The 15,827-nt window shown below is 43.1% G+C and overlaps 1 protein-coding gene across 4 annotated transcripts in view; it reads right to left on the bottom strand.

Annotated features, from left to right (window-relative positions):
* The window catches only part of LOC129695891 (multiple C2 and transmembrane domain-containing protein 1-like), a 426,884-nt gene that overhangs the window by 275,630 nt on the left and 135,427 nt on the right, over positions 1–15,827 (bottom strand). For 3 of the 4 annotated variants that reach the window (XM_055633328.1, XM_055633326.1, XM_055633330.1), the window contains 3 exons: positions 13,347–13,426; positions 10,967–11,078; positions 6,683–6,721 (listed from right to left, as the gene is read on the bottom strand). In XM_055633328.1, coding sequence (XP_055489303.1) covers positions 6,683–6,721; positions 10,967–11,078; positions 13,347–13,426 — 231 coding nt within the window. The remainder of the gene's footprint in view (positions 1–6,682; positions 6,722–10,966; positions 11,079–13,346; positions 13,427–15,827) is intronic. The other variant, XM_055633327.1, reaches the window with a different exon arrangement.

Raw genomic sequence — 15,827 nt, 5'->3', positions numbered from 1 at the left:
TGAAAAGAAAAAAAAACAAATGAAGATTTGTAAAAAAAAAAAAAAAATTGATAAAACTAGTGCAAATTGATCATAATGTTCTGTTTCTTGATCATGGTGCACCCTAGGGTTGGCTTCTCAGGTGTACCACAAGGTCAACAACTAAAATGGACTGGGTCAGTGTGGAAAGGAGGGGGGCACCAAGATTGGTCAGTGCTTAGGGCACCAGTGACCCTTAATCCGCCCCTGCCTGGAACATGCACCTTTTATTTCCTGTTTTACTTCGGAATCACGTGAGTGACTACGTGAAGAAGCCCGCCAGGCGCATGCGTTGTCATTACGCTACACGCATTGCAACTCGTCATTGTCGGGAGGAAGGACGTTCCTCCCGAACGGCAGGGTTTCGAACCTGCAACAGTAAGGTAAAGGAACATCGTTTCCATACTTACCTTTTTTCTACAGAAGGCTGTTGAAAGCTGGCGGGGGAGGAGTCTGCAAGCAGCAGGCAGCCAGCAACGGCCGGTGGCACGACAGTCTCCCTTAGCGGGAGTTCGTGCGACTTCAGCTCCGGGAAGAGAACGCCGAGCAACGGAAGTCGGCACCACTATCTCCCATAACGGGAGCGAGTGCCAACTTCACCCCATACGGGTGGAGAAAAACGGAGCCAATAACCTACACAAAAGTAGGTTGTATTAGTGTTTTCCCCCTTTTTTTTAAATTAGGGTACAAAATGAGATTGCGCTTCTGCCGTGGCTAAGCCAGGTGGAGTAAGCGCAACAGGGGACAACAGCTGCGACCAGAGTTGGCTCCCGTAATAGGAATAGCTGTGCCCAACTTTCGCTCCCGACTCGCTCCCGCAACGGGCGGGAGAGGGAGCAAAAAAAAAGAAGAAAAACTAATGTTTCCCCCACACTGGGTATGTACAGGAGGGGAAGCTGGACAAAGGACTGTCCATAGTGCTGCTAGTAAAGCTGGCTGGGGAAGACAGAGGCAGCCGGCAGCAGCAGCCGCCATAGGCACGTTTAACTCCCGTTATAAGGAGAGCAGTGCTGACCTGGTCCCGCACCAGCCAGAACACCACGGCCGGGCGGGAGACCATTCAAATAGAGCCGTTGATTTTGACCAGTCAATAACGGCAGCAGACGGGTGGAACGACGCTCACCCCACAGCAACAACTTGGACCTGCAGGTAAGAGCTGCGGTTTTCTTTTTTACATTTCTATGGTGATTGCAGGTGCAGAAACAACGGGCTGCGACAAAGCTGGTGGGCTAGATGTAATCAGCTGTGCCAGATGTCCTCCACACCGGCCATATCCACTCCACAGAAGGAAGGACAAAGCTGGAGAAGGAGGACCGTGGAGCAGCGGGCAGCCAGCAGCAGCCAGCGGCACTTGGATCACCCGTAGTGGGATCAGCTGTGCCCGATGTCGCCCCCGCACCGGCCAGATCCATGCGGCCGAGCGGTAAGGCTAGACACAAAACAAACAAGGTCGTGGACTCAGAGGGGTCCGACTTTGCATAACCGCCGGCGGCCAGCGCCCGAGAGCGCTGGAGCGGGAAGAAGCGGTGTATGGAGCTTTGCTCCAACGTGACAGACTCCAGGAGATGGAGTCGGGTCACTGTGGGCCCTATGATAAACCCACAGCAGTACCTCTTTGAGGGCTGCACAGTGCTTCTACCCCATCAGAGGGGAGCACTGCGGGTCAGTTCTGGGCTGACCTGGAAGAGGGGTCCGCAGAAGAAAAGACAAGAGTGCAGGGGGTGCAGGAACAAGAGAACCTACTGGCACCCCCAAGCACCCACCAGAGAACTGGTGAAAGCTCGAAGGACCGGTACTCAAAACATGAGTCTTTTTAAGGCCATGGCCCAGGCCGGCCTTCCTAGAAGATGCGGGACCTCCAACGCCAACCAAACCGTAAATCCAGACCAAGCGCTACAACAACAGCGAAGAACCTACAAAAAGGTAAACCTGCCACTAGTAACATGGAGGTAGGTGGGTCTGGTTCCCTACAAACAGTGGGCACGGAGATTTGGGTGGAGATACACTCTCTTCTGAATGCATGGAGCATGATAAAAACCAATACCTACATCTTAAGCAGTATCCAGGGATATACAACAGAGTTTATACACAAGTACAGCCCTCCAGTTCAGCATATACTGAACCAAATGTTCGTGCTTCTGATAAAGGAAATCAAAAGCGCAAGCTGAACTGAAACGGCTTTACATAAAAGGTGTAATTGAGAAAACTCAACACGAACCATTAAAATTCGTGTCCAATTTATCTATCAAAACAAAAAGATGATGGTCATCGCATCATCATAGATCTGACAAAATAGATACCTTTGTTACTGCTTAACAAATAATTACCAAAGGTCACTTCAATGGTCAGCATCAATTTTAAAAGATGCTTACTATTCAGTGCCTATACGAGGTGACCACAGATGTTACTTAAATTCAACTGGATGGGACAACTAGCAGTACAAAGCATTGCCAAATGGGTTATCATCAGCCCAGGCTGTTCACAAAAAATTTGAAACCAGCCCAAGCGTTTCTACGGAAACGTATACACATGGTTGTGGCATATTTACATGACATACTCATTATGGGCAAAAACTTTGGATTTGGCCAAACAAACTGTAACAGCCACAAAAAAGTTATTGGGGAACTGGGATTCATTTATCCAGTTAAATCTAAACTAACGTCTTCCACTACTGTGGACTGCCTGGGGTTTCACCATTGACTAAGTTCACATGTCGGTGACTCTGCCTAAGGAAAAGGCTACAGGTTTAATAGAGGCTTATAATAACCTCACTGACATCAGCAAACCATCCATCAGATTGGTAGCTAAAGTAACTGGCATAATGATGGCTGCCTTTCCAGCCACACAAATTTGGACCTCTACATTACCAAAACACACAGAGAGCAAAATACAAGCACTCTAAATTATGCAGGTCACTTGACAGATCTGTAAACTACCAATCAGGCTAAAATGGAACTAAATGGTGGATAGATAACATCTGGCCTTGTTCCTATCCAAACATTGTCAGTAACCTTTTCCATTGTACTGCAATCTGATGCCAGTACCTTTGGGTGCAGAGCAACTAATACCACCGTGGTAGCATACATTAACCACAGGGTGGAAACAAATTGACATCTGTGACAATCTGGCTATACAAATTGGCAATGGTGTATCCAGAGAGATCAGTCGGGTATCAAAGAAATACAACTAGACTCTGCATCTGGAATTGGTAGTACCCGATTGGCCTACACAACCATGGTTCTCAGTGGTATCAAGACATGAACATCCCATCTGTTCTGGAATATCTGGCAGGCCTCCACTACGAGGAGGGGCTTAGTTACAGTGCCATCAACTGCGCCAGAAGTGCTCTATCGACTTACCTATGGCAGGGGACAGACCATTACACTGTTGAGACTGACCCACTGGTACAAAACCTATGAGGGGAACCAGATACTCCCATAAATGGGATGTGAGAATAATCCTGAAGATGCTCAGGAATTGGTCTCCAGCAACAGTTCTGTCCCTACATAGACTGACATTAAACAGTCATGCTAATGGTATTGGTCACGGCACAGAGGATACAGTCACTGCAAAAAATAGACTGGACAACATGACTTTCTCAACAGAAAATATTTTGTTTCATATTTATGAGATAGTAAGCAGAACAGAAAAGGGATCAGCAGGCCTCAATATACAATTAGGTCTTACCCAACAGATGGCCGTCTGTGTATAATAAAACATCTGTCGTTATACGTGGAGAAAACGAATCCTAAGAGGCAATGAAAAGGCACATTTTGATCAGCCACTAGCAACCACACCAAGAGTGACGGTCCAGACCATCTCAAGATGGCTGAAACAGTTGCTAACACAGGCTGGGGTGGATACTAAAATTTTAAAAATCTCTTTCCACCAGGGCTGCAGCTACATCGGCAGCAATACAGTTGGATGTACCAGTGGACCAAATCCTCGAGGCAGCAGGATGGTCTGGAGGGGAAAACATTCCAATTATTTTGTAATAAACCAGTAATGAAACCTGGAACATTTGCAGAAACAATTTAAGTTCTGTAATTAATTTAAACCCATATAAAGGGGTTATAAACTTGTGTTAAATATTTTATGATTTCAATGTCGAATTCATATCCAAATTATGTTAACACAATTCCTCCCAACAGTCAAGGCAGACGTGATGCATGGACTCGTTCCACGGCATGAAATCACAGAGCTTTAAAATCTTCACGTAGTCACTCACGTGACTCCGAAGTAAAATAGTAAGATTAAACGAGAACTTACCAGTTTGAAGTTTGATCTTTATTTTATGAGGAGTTACGATGAGGGATTACGTGCCCTCCGCTCCCACCCTGATCATATACTTAACTGGTACCTCTTCTCTAATCTTACTATGTATAGTCATTACAGTTATCTGTGATTTCACACCGCTGCTTTGAAGAATGACAACGCATGCGCCTGGCGGGCTTCTTCACATAATCCCTCATCGTAACTCCTCATAAAATAAAGATCAAACTTCAAACTGGTAAGTTCTCGTTTAATCTTACTATTTTATTCCTTATTTTACTAGTTCTGTTTGGAGGCTCCGAAACAATTCCTACCAATGTTTTCTTTCTCCTTCTGTTTCCCAGCTTTATCCAACTTGATTCTAAATCTGTACTACAATTAGCTGAGCCAAGATTTTTTTCTAAACCGTACTGATACTATCCCTCATTAACAGTGATGCCCCAGTTCCTCTTCTCTTTTCCCCGTCCTTCCTTCAAATGTGGAGAACCCTGGAGTACTTAATTCCCAATTATCGCCATCCCTGTGCCTTCTCTGACATTCAATGAATCGATGCTTGGGTGTTCAGCGCAAAACCATATCCTTTCATTCACTTAATAGCAAAAAATTGATTTATCTCTGCATTGAATATATTCAGTGACAGCACCTCAGGTCGTGAATTTTAAAGATTTATTAACTTTTGGAGAAAATATTCTGCTCAGCCTCAGCCCAGAATGGCTGAAACCCCCTATTTTAGACCGTGACCCACAGGTCAAAATACAAAATGTGGTGGAAATATATATCATCCCTGTTTTTACCCTATCAGTTCAAGTCAAGTTGAGCTTATTGTCATGTGCACAAATACAGTGAGGTACAGTTACAATGAAAATCGTGCTTGCAGCAGCATGACAGGCACATAGAATCTGACAACAAAATAAACAAATTATAAATAAATTACACAAACCTACACGATTGTTTAGAGCATGCTGTGCAGAAAAAAACAAGAAATGTAAAAATGTACAATTACAAAACGAGCCCATGATAGTCACACCATAATATCAATTATTTTCTTTCAATTGCTGGCAAGTATTGGCATGAAATATATGCATGCAACAATGTTGGAATGGTGGCAGGGGAACCAGCCATGGCTTTTAATGGTAAATACCTGCAAGAGACAGCATGCTTGTGTGAAGCACAAAAGGAAGAAACTTAAGGACAATGAGGAGCATTACAACTCTCACAAATACCAGATTTTTGCTTGTCCTACACTGAACAAAATAACTGGACTTTGGATGTTTTTGTGTTTTGGTGTTGAATTTCTTCTTGAATGCTATGTTGTATTTTTATTAGTGTGCTGCAAGGACATCTGAATTTCCCCTGAATAAGGGGATTAATAAAGTCTAATCTAATCTAATCTAATCTAAGCTAAAAGCACCTTTCAGCATTAAGAAATGCGTTGCATTTATAAAAAATCTGTTCCTAAAGGGCCTGTCCCACCAGCATGCAATTGCATGCGTCTAGCGCGACCAGACGTGAGACTTGAGGCGCGCGGGGCCGGTCCCACTTCGTACCGCGGAGGTGCATGGAGTTGTGCGGGGCCGGTCCCGACTGGGGGGGCTCCGAAAATCCTGCACTGTCTGAAAATTCCGCGCGCCAACGGCCTGTCGGCCCGCAGGTGCATTGAGGGCGTACGCAGCGTCTTGACGTTGTACGCTGCGTCTTGACGGCGTACGCAGCATCTTGACGGCGTACGTCTAGCATGTGGCGTTGCGCGATGCCACCACCTGGCGTGCCGTGGCATGATGACGTCACCGCCCAACGCCGTGCGACGTCCAAATTCAGTCCGCCCGCCTCCTGCCCAGCTGATTGGTGAGTATGATGTCAGGACCAGCCCCGCACAACTCCATAAGCCTCCGCGGTTCGAATTGGGACCGGCCACGCGCGGCCGTACGCCTCAAGCGACCACGTTTGGTCGCGCTAGACGCATGCAATCGCATACTGGTGGGACAGGCCCTTGACTTTGCCAATGGAGCTTTCTCCGAGTTCTGCAAACTTGCAGTAAGCAGTAAATTATCACTTGTGGCACACCTCAGCACAGGGAGTCTGTAAAGATCCTGAGGTTTCTGAAATGTGTGCGTTTCTCTGTCCTCGATTGTGAAAGCAGCCGAGATATTTTTAGTTGTTTGTTACTTCAATTTTGTACGGCAAAATAAAAGCCAGTTGTCTAATCGTATTTTCCTCCCTTAATGTACACCTTAAAACCCAACTCTTTCAACAATTGTTTGATAATTTTGCTCATAAATCTTCATGCTTAATGTCAAATTTTGTTTTTGAAGCGCCCTCAAACATTTTACGAAGTGAAAGGTGCTAAGTACATGCTTTTGCTATTTCAAACAATTATCAAACTATCCATTACCTTGCAGGTAGTTGTCCAATTCCTTCTTAAAATCATTCTCTGTGGAGAGGTCAAAACATTTAAACGCCAATAAGCTGTACTGTTGATCATAATAATTGGTAATTATACAGCAACTAGTTCTGTCATTGGATTAAAAACTGGAGAGTATCGGGAGAATTTATTATAACCAGTTCAGCCTTGTAAAGTTGAGATGTTTGATAATGAAGTAAAGTTATATGTAGAGCACACAGGGTTAATATGAAAGTTTACCCTGAGCCCAATAACTGAAGTGTGCATTTTTAAGGGACTTATCGCCTGAGTTTATTCTATTTTAAATTCCAGAATTTAATTATTGCTCAGAAAAGCTTATTCCTAACTAACCAGACTTTAAAAGGAGGAACTGCCTAATGAAAATGCTGAATGACAGAACCTAATCTGAAATAATAACACCTCAAGAAACCAAGGAAATTAAACGTTAATACTAATATATCAGCATCAGCATTTCAATATCCCATTGTAGCCAAGGGGTGGTTTATGCTTTGCACTTAAGCAAATTCTGCTGTTTAAATGTGAAGTCCAGCCTGACCTGGCACTCACCCCCATATTAGTTGGATGTTGCTGACGTATCTAAATCAACTATATTGTCAAATATGGTTAACAACCTGCTCATGGGTTCCGTAGAGTTCATGGGCACATCTATTTAATTATTTTGAACACAATTTAGACGTTTACAGAGCAAGGAGTTCCACAAAGTGTAACTCTGCATTTATTTTACATTAAGTATTCTTTCCCAAATTGATTGTTTAGAATTCCGCCATGGAAGATCTAAGCAAAATACAAATAGCAAATGCCGTAAATGCTCAAATGAATTGAATAAACAAAGAAATTAAAAAGTGTCAGGTTTTTAATCTTTCACAATGACTGAATGAAAACAAGGGATCTAAAAGATTTTCAACCGATAAAAAGGCAGAGGGAAAAAAAAGAATAGTGAAAAGGCCACCGAGATTAAATTACCATATAACCATATAACAATTACAGCACGGAAACAGGCCATCTCGACCCTTCTAGTCCGTGCCGAACACGTATTCTCCCCTAGTCCCATATACCTGCGCTCAGAACATAACCCTTCATTCCTTTCCCGTTCATATAACTATCCAACTTATTTTTAAATGATAAAAACGAACCTGCCTCCACCACCTTCACTGGAAGCTCATTCCACACAGCCACCACTCTCTGAGGAAAGAAGTTCCCCCTCATGTTACCCCTAAACTTCAGTCCCTTAATTCTCAAGTCATGTCCCCTTGTTTGCATCTTCCCTACTCTCAGTGGGAAAAGCTTATCCACGTCAACTCTGTCTATCCCTTTCATCATTTTAAAGACCTCTATCAAGTCCCCCCTTAACCTTCTGCGCTCCAAAAAATAAAGCCCTAACTTGTTCAACCTTTCTCTGTAACTTAGTTGCTGAAACCCAGGCAAAATTCCAGTAAATCTCCTCTGTACTCTCTCTATTTTGTTGACATCCTTCCTATAATTAGGCGACAAAAATTGTACACCATACTCCAGAATTGGTTAACATTAATGCATTCTGTTGTCTCTGTACTGTACACTGACAATGACAATTAAAATTGAATCTGAATCTGAATTGGCCTCACCAATGCCTTGTACAATTTTAACATTACATCCCAACTTCTATACTCAATGCTCTGATTTATAAAGGCCAACACACCAAAAGCTTTCTTTACCACCCTATCTACATGAGATTCCACTTTCAGGGAACTATGCACAGTTATTCCCAGATCCCTCTGTTCACCTGCATTCTTCAATTCCCTACCATTTACCATGTACGTCCTATTTTGATTTGTCCTGCCAAGATGTAGCACCTCACACTTATCAGCATTAAACTCCATCTGCCATCTTTCAGCCCACTCTTCCAACTGGCATAAATCTCTCTGTAGACTTTGAAAATCTATTTCATTATCCACAACCCCACCTATCTTAGTATCATCTGCATACTTACTAATCAAATTTACCACACCATCATCCAGATCATTGATGTACATGACAAACAACAGTGGACCCAACACAGATCCCTGTGGCACCCCACTAGTCACTGGCCTCCAACCTGACAAACAACCATCCACCATTACTCTCTGGCATCTCCCATTCAGCCACTGTTGAATCCATCTTGATACTCCACCACAGAGGAGGTGCTTGGTGAACTCACTGTGGTGGATGTTCATTTGTGTTTATTGTGTGTTTTTTATTATTACATGTATGGCTGCAGGCAACGACATTTCGTTCAGACCAAAAGGTCTGAATGACAAATAAAGGATTCAATTCAATTGATACCCAACCATTGAACCTTCTTAACCAACCTTCCGTGAGGAACCTTGTCAAAGGCCTTACTGAAGTCCATATATACAACATCCACTGCTTTACTCTCATCGATTTCCCGAGTAACCTCTTCAAAAAATTCAAGAAGATTAGTCAAACATGACCTTCCAGGCACAAATCCATGTTGACTGTTCCTAATCAGACCCTGCTGATCCAGATGCTTATATATATTATCTCTAAGTATCCTTTCCATTAAATTGCCCACCACTGACGTCAAACTAACAGGTCTATAATTGCTAGGTTTACTCTTAGACCCCTTTTTAAACAATGGAACAACATGCGCAGTACGCCAATCCTCCGGTACTATTCCCGTTTCTAATGACATTTGAAATATTTCTGTCATGACCTGGGAGTTTATAATGCAATGAAACAAGGAAAGGGACTAAAGCAGGGGTTCCCAACCTTTTTCGTCCTGTTTAACCCTGACAACTTTAATAGCACATAAAAATGTTATTTCATTTACTTATGAACAACTAATGATGAACAGATACTGATATACCAGAACCAAACACAGTCAGTCAATGAGAAAAAATATGTACAAATCCAGAATTAACTAATTTACCCCCTGGGTCAGCAAAATTTACCCCTGGGGGTAAATTAACCCCAGGTTGTGAACCCTTGATCTAAAGGAAGAGTAAATGACAAGTTCACAAGTTATATGAGTAGAATTAGGCCATTCGGCCCATCGAGCCTACTTCGCCATTCAATCATGGCTGATATATCTGTCTTCTAATCTGCCTTCTCCACATAACCTTTGACAACCATTTTAAACCAGAATTTGTCTACCTCTGCTTAAAAATATCCACTGACTTTGCCACAGCCCTCCGTGGTGATGTTCCACAGATTAACTACCCTCTGACTAAAGAATTTCCTCCTCACATCCTTTCTAAAAAAACATAAAACCATATAACCATATAACAATTACAGAACGGAAACAGGCCATCTCGGCCCTTCTAGTCCGTGCCGAACACTTACTCTCACCTAGTTCCATCTACCTGCACTCAGACCATAACCCTCCATTCCTTTCCCGTCCATATACCCATCTAATTTATTTTTAAATTATACAAACGAACCTGCCTTCACCACTTCCACTGGAAGCTCATTCCACACCGCTACCACTCTCTGAGTAAAGAAGTTCCCCCGCATGTTGCCCCTAAACTTCAGTCCCTTAATTCTCCAATCATGTTTGAATCTTCCCTCTTGTTTGAATCTTCCCTACTCTCAATGGAAAAAGCTTATCCACGTCAACTCTGTCTATCCCTCTCATAATTTTAAAGACCTCTATCAAGTCCCCCCTTAACCTTCTGCGCTCCAAAGGATAAAGACCTAACTTATTCAACCTTTCTAAAAGAGCACCCTTTAATTCTGAGGCTATGACTTCTGCTCCTAGACTCTCCCACCAGTGGAAACATCCTTCCACATCCACTATGCCTTTCATTATTCTGTAAGGTTCAATGTACCCCCTCAACCTCCTAAACTCCAGCAAATAAAGGCCCAGTTCTGTCAACGGGAGAATTCATAAAAACGGCCGCCAATTAAGGATATTGAAGCTTATGTTACATTAGCCTCTTTATTTCTGGCAGTTAAACTGTGTTAACTGGGGCAACACTGGTAATGAGGTCCATATAAACAATAAGACAAGGTCTCGAATTTTACTTTGTAATTCTTGGGGGTCACCGTTCCTTAATTGATTTTAAAGCTAGAGAAGCAAAATCCTAAACAATGTATGATACATGAGCATCAAGCATAATGAGCAATGGTTTTTAAAGCGTGTAGGCACAAACATCAGACTGCACCAAAATATGCAACCAGACCCTTTACATTTCATGAAACGCTTACATATGCTATCAAAAGTAACATAAAATCACTTTAGCATATCTTACATTTTGAAGAATATAATGACAAACTTACAGCATCTTTTGGATTATCTTCTCTGCTCAACAAAGTAACTGTCATTAACAGACTTCCTAGAGTCTGAACAGGACAGCTTGGGTCCTTCAGATTTAACGTTACTTCAGTAGGTCTGTGGGAGGGAAATGCAAACATATAAGATACATGTAAACTAGACGTATTTGTCCATATGGAATCTTATTTAAAGAATAATTATACTGTCAAATAAAACTGGGACAGTCCTTTCTTAATTGCATTCATAAAATATCTATAAAGGACTGATTTTTCCTTATAAATTAAAGGCATTAATGAGTGATGACCCTTGACATTTTGCACATTGCAATTTACAATCTGCTGGTAACATTGGAGAAATGCTCTTAATAGAAAGGGCTGCTCATATTTGGAGGTAATTTATTATATATTGATGTGTGGTGTTTCGACTTTTGTGCTGGACATGGGGGGGCCGGCGCAAGACTGTGTTGGTGGTTCGCCTTAAGCCGGCCCATTTGGACATTGCTGAGCCCGTAAAGGTGGCCTTGCCTCGTCGGCGGGAGCGTCTGCCATCCCGGCCGCTCCTGCCTTCGCCTTTGACAGTTGTGTCTCCACCCTTGGGCGATGTGTGTACGAGGTCCGGCCGCCTCCTCCGTTTGCCTGTTCGTTTTCATCACTCCGGTTCTGAGAGGGAGGGGGGGGGGGGTCATGTGGCGCCATCTGGTGGTTAGACCAGTTATTGATCAAATCCTCGTTAGTAGAACTGGAATATGGGCAATGTTGGGCAGCAAGTTGGCTTCATGAGTCACAGGTGTGCCTGACTGCAACTGCAAGGACTCAGTTGGTGCTCACTCTCAGCGCGCGAGTGTCGGACTCTATCTGCCAATAAAGATCACTTTATTCTTAACGTGTGTCTCTCCATAATATTTTAAATTATTTGTCAAGCAGCAATCATTGTAGAGAGAGCAGCTTGATGGGAATCATGTTCCAGGTACAATACCCATCCCTTTTCTCAGAGGCTGCAGTTTAAATGAAGTATAGAAAACACTGCTGTAACTTACCAAAGATGCAATACTTTCCTTCTATCAAGAGAGCGAAGAACAATAGCAGTACAATCATGTCATGATAACCAGCTCAGAGTTTCCCTACAGGTCACCTTGACTCAGCCATATATCATTCTTCCTTCATCAAAGACAATAACGCAAAATATTTTCACATCTTAACATTTGTACAAGGTGCCAAATTACCTTGATTTGCAATCTTATAAAAAGCAGACCTGATCTAATCTCCAGTTATGAACCATACATTTTGGTGCTCGGTCGAAAATATTTGCTCAAAGCATTCCTCTGGATATCAAAGAGTACTTGGTTAGGCACTCTAATTAGTTGGTTTGCAGCAGGCAAATAACAATTTGGTCATCGAACCATTGCTGAAATTCAGTAAGGGAGTTACACAATTTCAGATTGTTTATGTATTAGACGGTGCATCAACTAGGATTGTTTTAGTTAAGTTTAGTTTAGAGATACAGCGCGGAAAAAGGCCTTCGGCCCACCGGGTCCACACTGACCAGCGATCCCCGCACATTAACACTATCCTACACTCACTAGGACATTTTTTACCCACCCAATTAACCTACATACCTGTATGTCTTTGGAGTGTGGGAGGAAACCGAAAATCTCTGAGGTTACGGGGAGAACGTACAAAATCCGTACTGACAGAACCCGTAGTCGGGATCGAACCCGTGTCTCCGGTGCTGCAAGTGCTGTAAGGCAGCAACTCTACCAATGAGCGACCGATTTGGTTCAGCTTCACAATTCCTAAAAATTACTGCCGCTGAGAATGATTCAACTGTGTTATAGTTTATTCCCCCCATATTGAATGGGACTTTCGGAGCCGCGGTCTCCAGTAAGAAGTGGCCGACTCAGAAATTCCAAGTTGCTGAAAATGTTCTTCCATTCCAACGCCGGAGCTCCAATCATCCCAGCGAGAGTGCCTGCCCATAGCAGCGGAGGCCTCTAAGGCCACAAACACAGATGAACAAAGAGGAAGATGACTGAGCTTTATTGCCTTCCCTCACGATGGGAAACATTGATTCCGCTGTGGGGGATATTTATGCTAAATCCTATTGTGTATTGTGTTCTTTTATTTGTATGGCTGTATGGTAACTCAAATCTCACTGTACCAATTGGTGCATGTGACAATAAATGCAACTTGAACGAACTTGAATGCTGATTGCCTACTAGTCATGTCTCTACTATTTATTTCATTCCCCTTACATGTTTTTCCTCTACCTGCTAAATGTTTGTAAGGTGTCCTTGAGACTCTTGAAAGGCGCCCATAAATAAAATTTATTATTATTATTATTATTATTATTATAAAAGAAGCATAAATTGGCTTTAATGCCAGTTACCTCTTTAATTCCAAGTTGGTTAGTTCCAGATAGGCTGAACCCATGAAGTCATCGTGTAACCCGAAGTCATAATCAAACACCTAGATGAAAGAAACTAAAATTAAAAGCAGTACTAAAAAATAGCTATCAAAAATGTAAACATTATGGCTGGAACATCAAATTACTGAAGCCAACTTCATTTTTTGTTGTCATTCGAACAATATCAGCAGGTTCATGGAGTTTTAAATGCATGGTGATTTCCATGATTTATTGCACTAGCTTTGAAAACCAGATCACAAAACGGGTCATTTCTACCAATGGGTATGAGAGAAGGTCTTGCTCAAGTTGACTGGAGCGGTTATTTGAGGGGCAAGGAACATCGTCCAAGTGGGATGTTTTTAAAGGTGTACTGAAGAAAGCTCAGGATGTGTACATCCCCTTTAGAACAAATGGCAAAGCAGGCAAATGTAAGGAAGCTTGGCTGACGAGGGAAATTGAGACATTAATCAAAAACAAGAAGGATGCATGGGACAGGTATAGCCAGCTGGGATCAAGTGCATCCCCGGAGGAGTTTCGGGAACTAAGAGTAAACTAAAAAAGGACGTCAGAAGGGCAAAAAGGGGCCAGGAGATAGCTCTGGCGGGTATAATTAAGGACAATATCAAAATATTTTATAAATACATAAGGGAAAAAGGGTAACTAGAGAGAGAGTGGGACCTCTCAGGAATCAAAGCGGTCACCTCTGTGTGGAGCCACAGGAGATGGTCAAGGTACTAAATGAGTATTTCTCCTCTGTTTTTACCGAGGAGAAAGACAGTAGGACGATGGAAATTGGAGCAGTCACTGGAAGTGTCTTGAGAGCAGTCAGTGTTACTGTCGAAGTACTGAAGGCACTGTCGTGTTTGAAGGTAGACAAAACTCCAGGGTCTGATCAGATATATCAGAGGAAATTGCGGGAAACCAGAGAGGAAATTGCAGGAGCCCTGGTTGAGATTTATGAGTCGTCCTGAAATACAGGAGAGGTGCCGGTAGACTGGAGGGTGGCAAATGTTGTGCCTCTTTTCAAGAAGGGTTGCAGGGAAAAGGCTGGGAACTATAGGCCGGTGAGTTTAACATCTGTAGTTGGTAAGATACTGCAGTGTATTCTGAGGGATAGGTTATACAGGCATTTGGATGGGTAAGGGCCGATTAGGGATAGTTAGCATGGTTTTTAAACGTGGGAGGTCGTGTGTCACAAATCTGATTGATTTTTTTGAAGACGTGACCAAAAAGTCAATGATGGCAGAGTTGTAGATGTCATGTACATGGATTTCAGTAAGGTATTCGACAAGGTTCCGCATGGTAGGCTGCTCTGGAAGGGTAGATCACATGGGATCCCAGGAGAGATAGCTGAATGGATAGCAAATTGGCTCCATGGAAGGAAGCAGAGGGTAATGGTAGAAGGTTGCTTCTCGGACTGGAGGCCTGTGACTAGTGGTTTGACTCAGAGTTTGGTGTTGGGCCCGTTACAGTTTGTCATCTACATCAATGATTTGGATGAGAACATACAGGGCAAGATTAGCAAGTTTACTGATGATACAAAAATGAGTGGTTCAGTAGATAGTGAAGATGGTTGCGAGAGATTGCAGCAGGATCTGGATCAATTGGCCAGGTGGGCAGAGGAATGGTTGATGGAATTCAATACAGAAAAGTGTGAGAAAAGTTCTATTTTGGGACATCGAACAAGGGTAGGACCTACACGATATATGGTAGGCTTCTGGATAGTGTTGTAGAGCAGCTGGATGTAGGAGTACAGGTGCATGGTTCCTTGAAGGTCGAGTCGCAGGTAGATAAGGTGGTCAAAAAGGCCTTTAGCACTTTGGCCTTCATTAGTCACAGTATTGAGCATAGAAGTTGGGAGGTCATGTTGTATTTGTATAAGATGTTGGTGAGACCACATTTAGAATATTGTGTTCAGTTCTGCGCACCATCTTATAGGAAAGATATTGTCAAGCTTGAACGGGTTCAGAAAAGATGTTGCCAGCACTAGAGGGTGTGAACTATAGGGAGAGGTTGAGTAGGCTGGGTCTCTATTCCATGGAGCGCAGGAGGTCGATGGGAGATCTTATAGAGGTGTACAAAATCATGAGAGGAATAAATCCTGTAGATGCCCAGAGTAGTGGAATCGAGGACCAGAGGACATAGGTTCAAGGTGAAGGGGAAAAGATTTAATAGGAATCCGAGGGGTAACCTTTTCACATAACGGGTGGTGGGTGTATGGAACAAACTGCCAGGGGAGGTAGTTGAGGTTGGGACTATCCCATCGTTTAAGAAACAGTTAATCAGGTACATGGATAAAAAACAGGTTTGGAGGGATATGAACCAAGCGCAGGCAGGTGGGACTAGTGTAACTGTGACAATGTTGGCTGGTGTGGGCGAGTTGGGCCGAAGGGCCTGTTTCCACACTCTGGTCTCACAAATCACTATGGCTAATTTGGGAAAAACTGTACATTGAGAAAGACC

Source organism: Leucoraja erinacea, chromosome 3, assembly GCF_028641065.1.
Source record: "Leucoraja erinacea ecotype New England chromosome 3, Leri_hhj_1, whole genome shotgun sequence".
In the NCBI taxonomy this organism is placed as follows: Eukaryota; Metazoa; Chordata; class Chondrichthyes; order Rajiformes; family Rajidae; genus Leucoraja; species Leucoraja erinaceus.
This window is presented reverse-complemented; position numbering and strand designations above follow the sequence as displayed.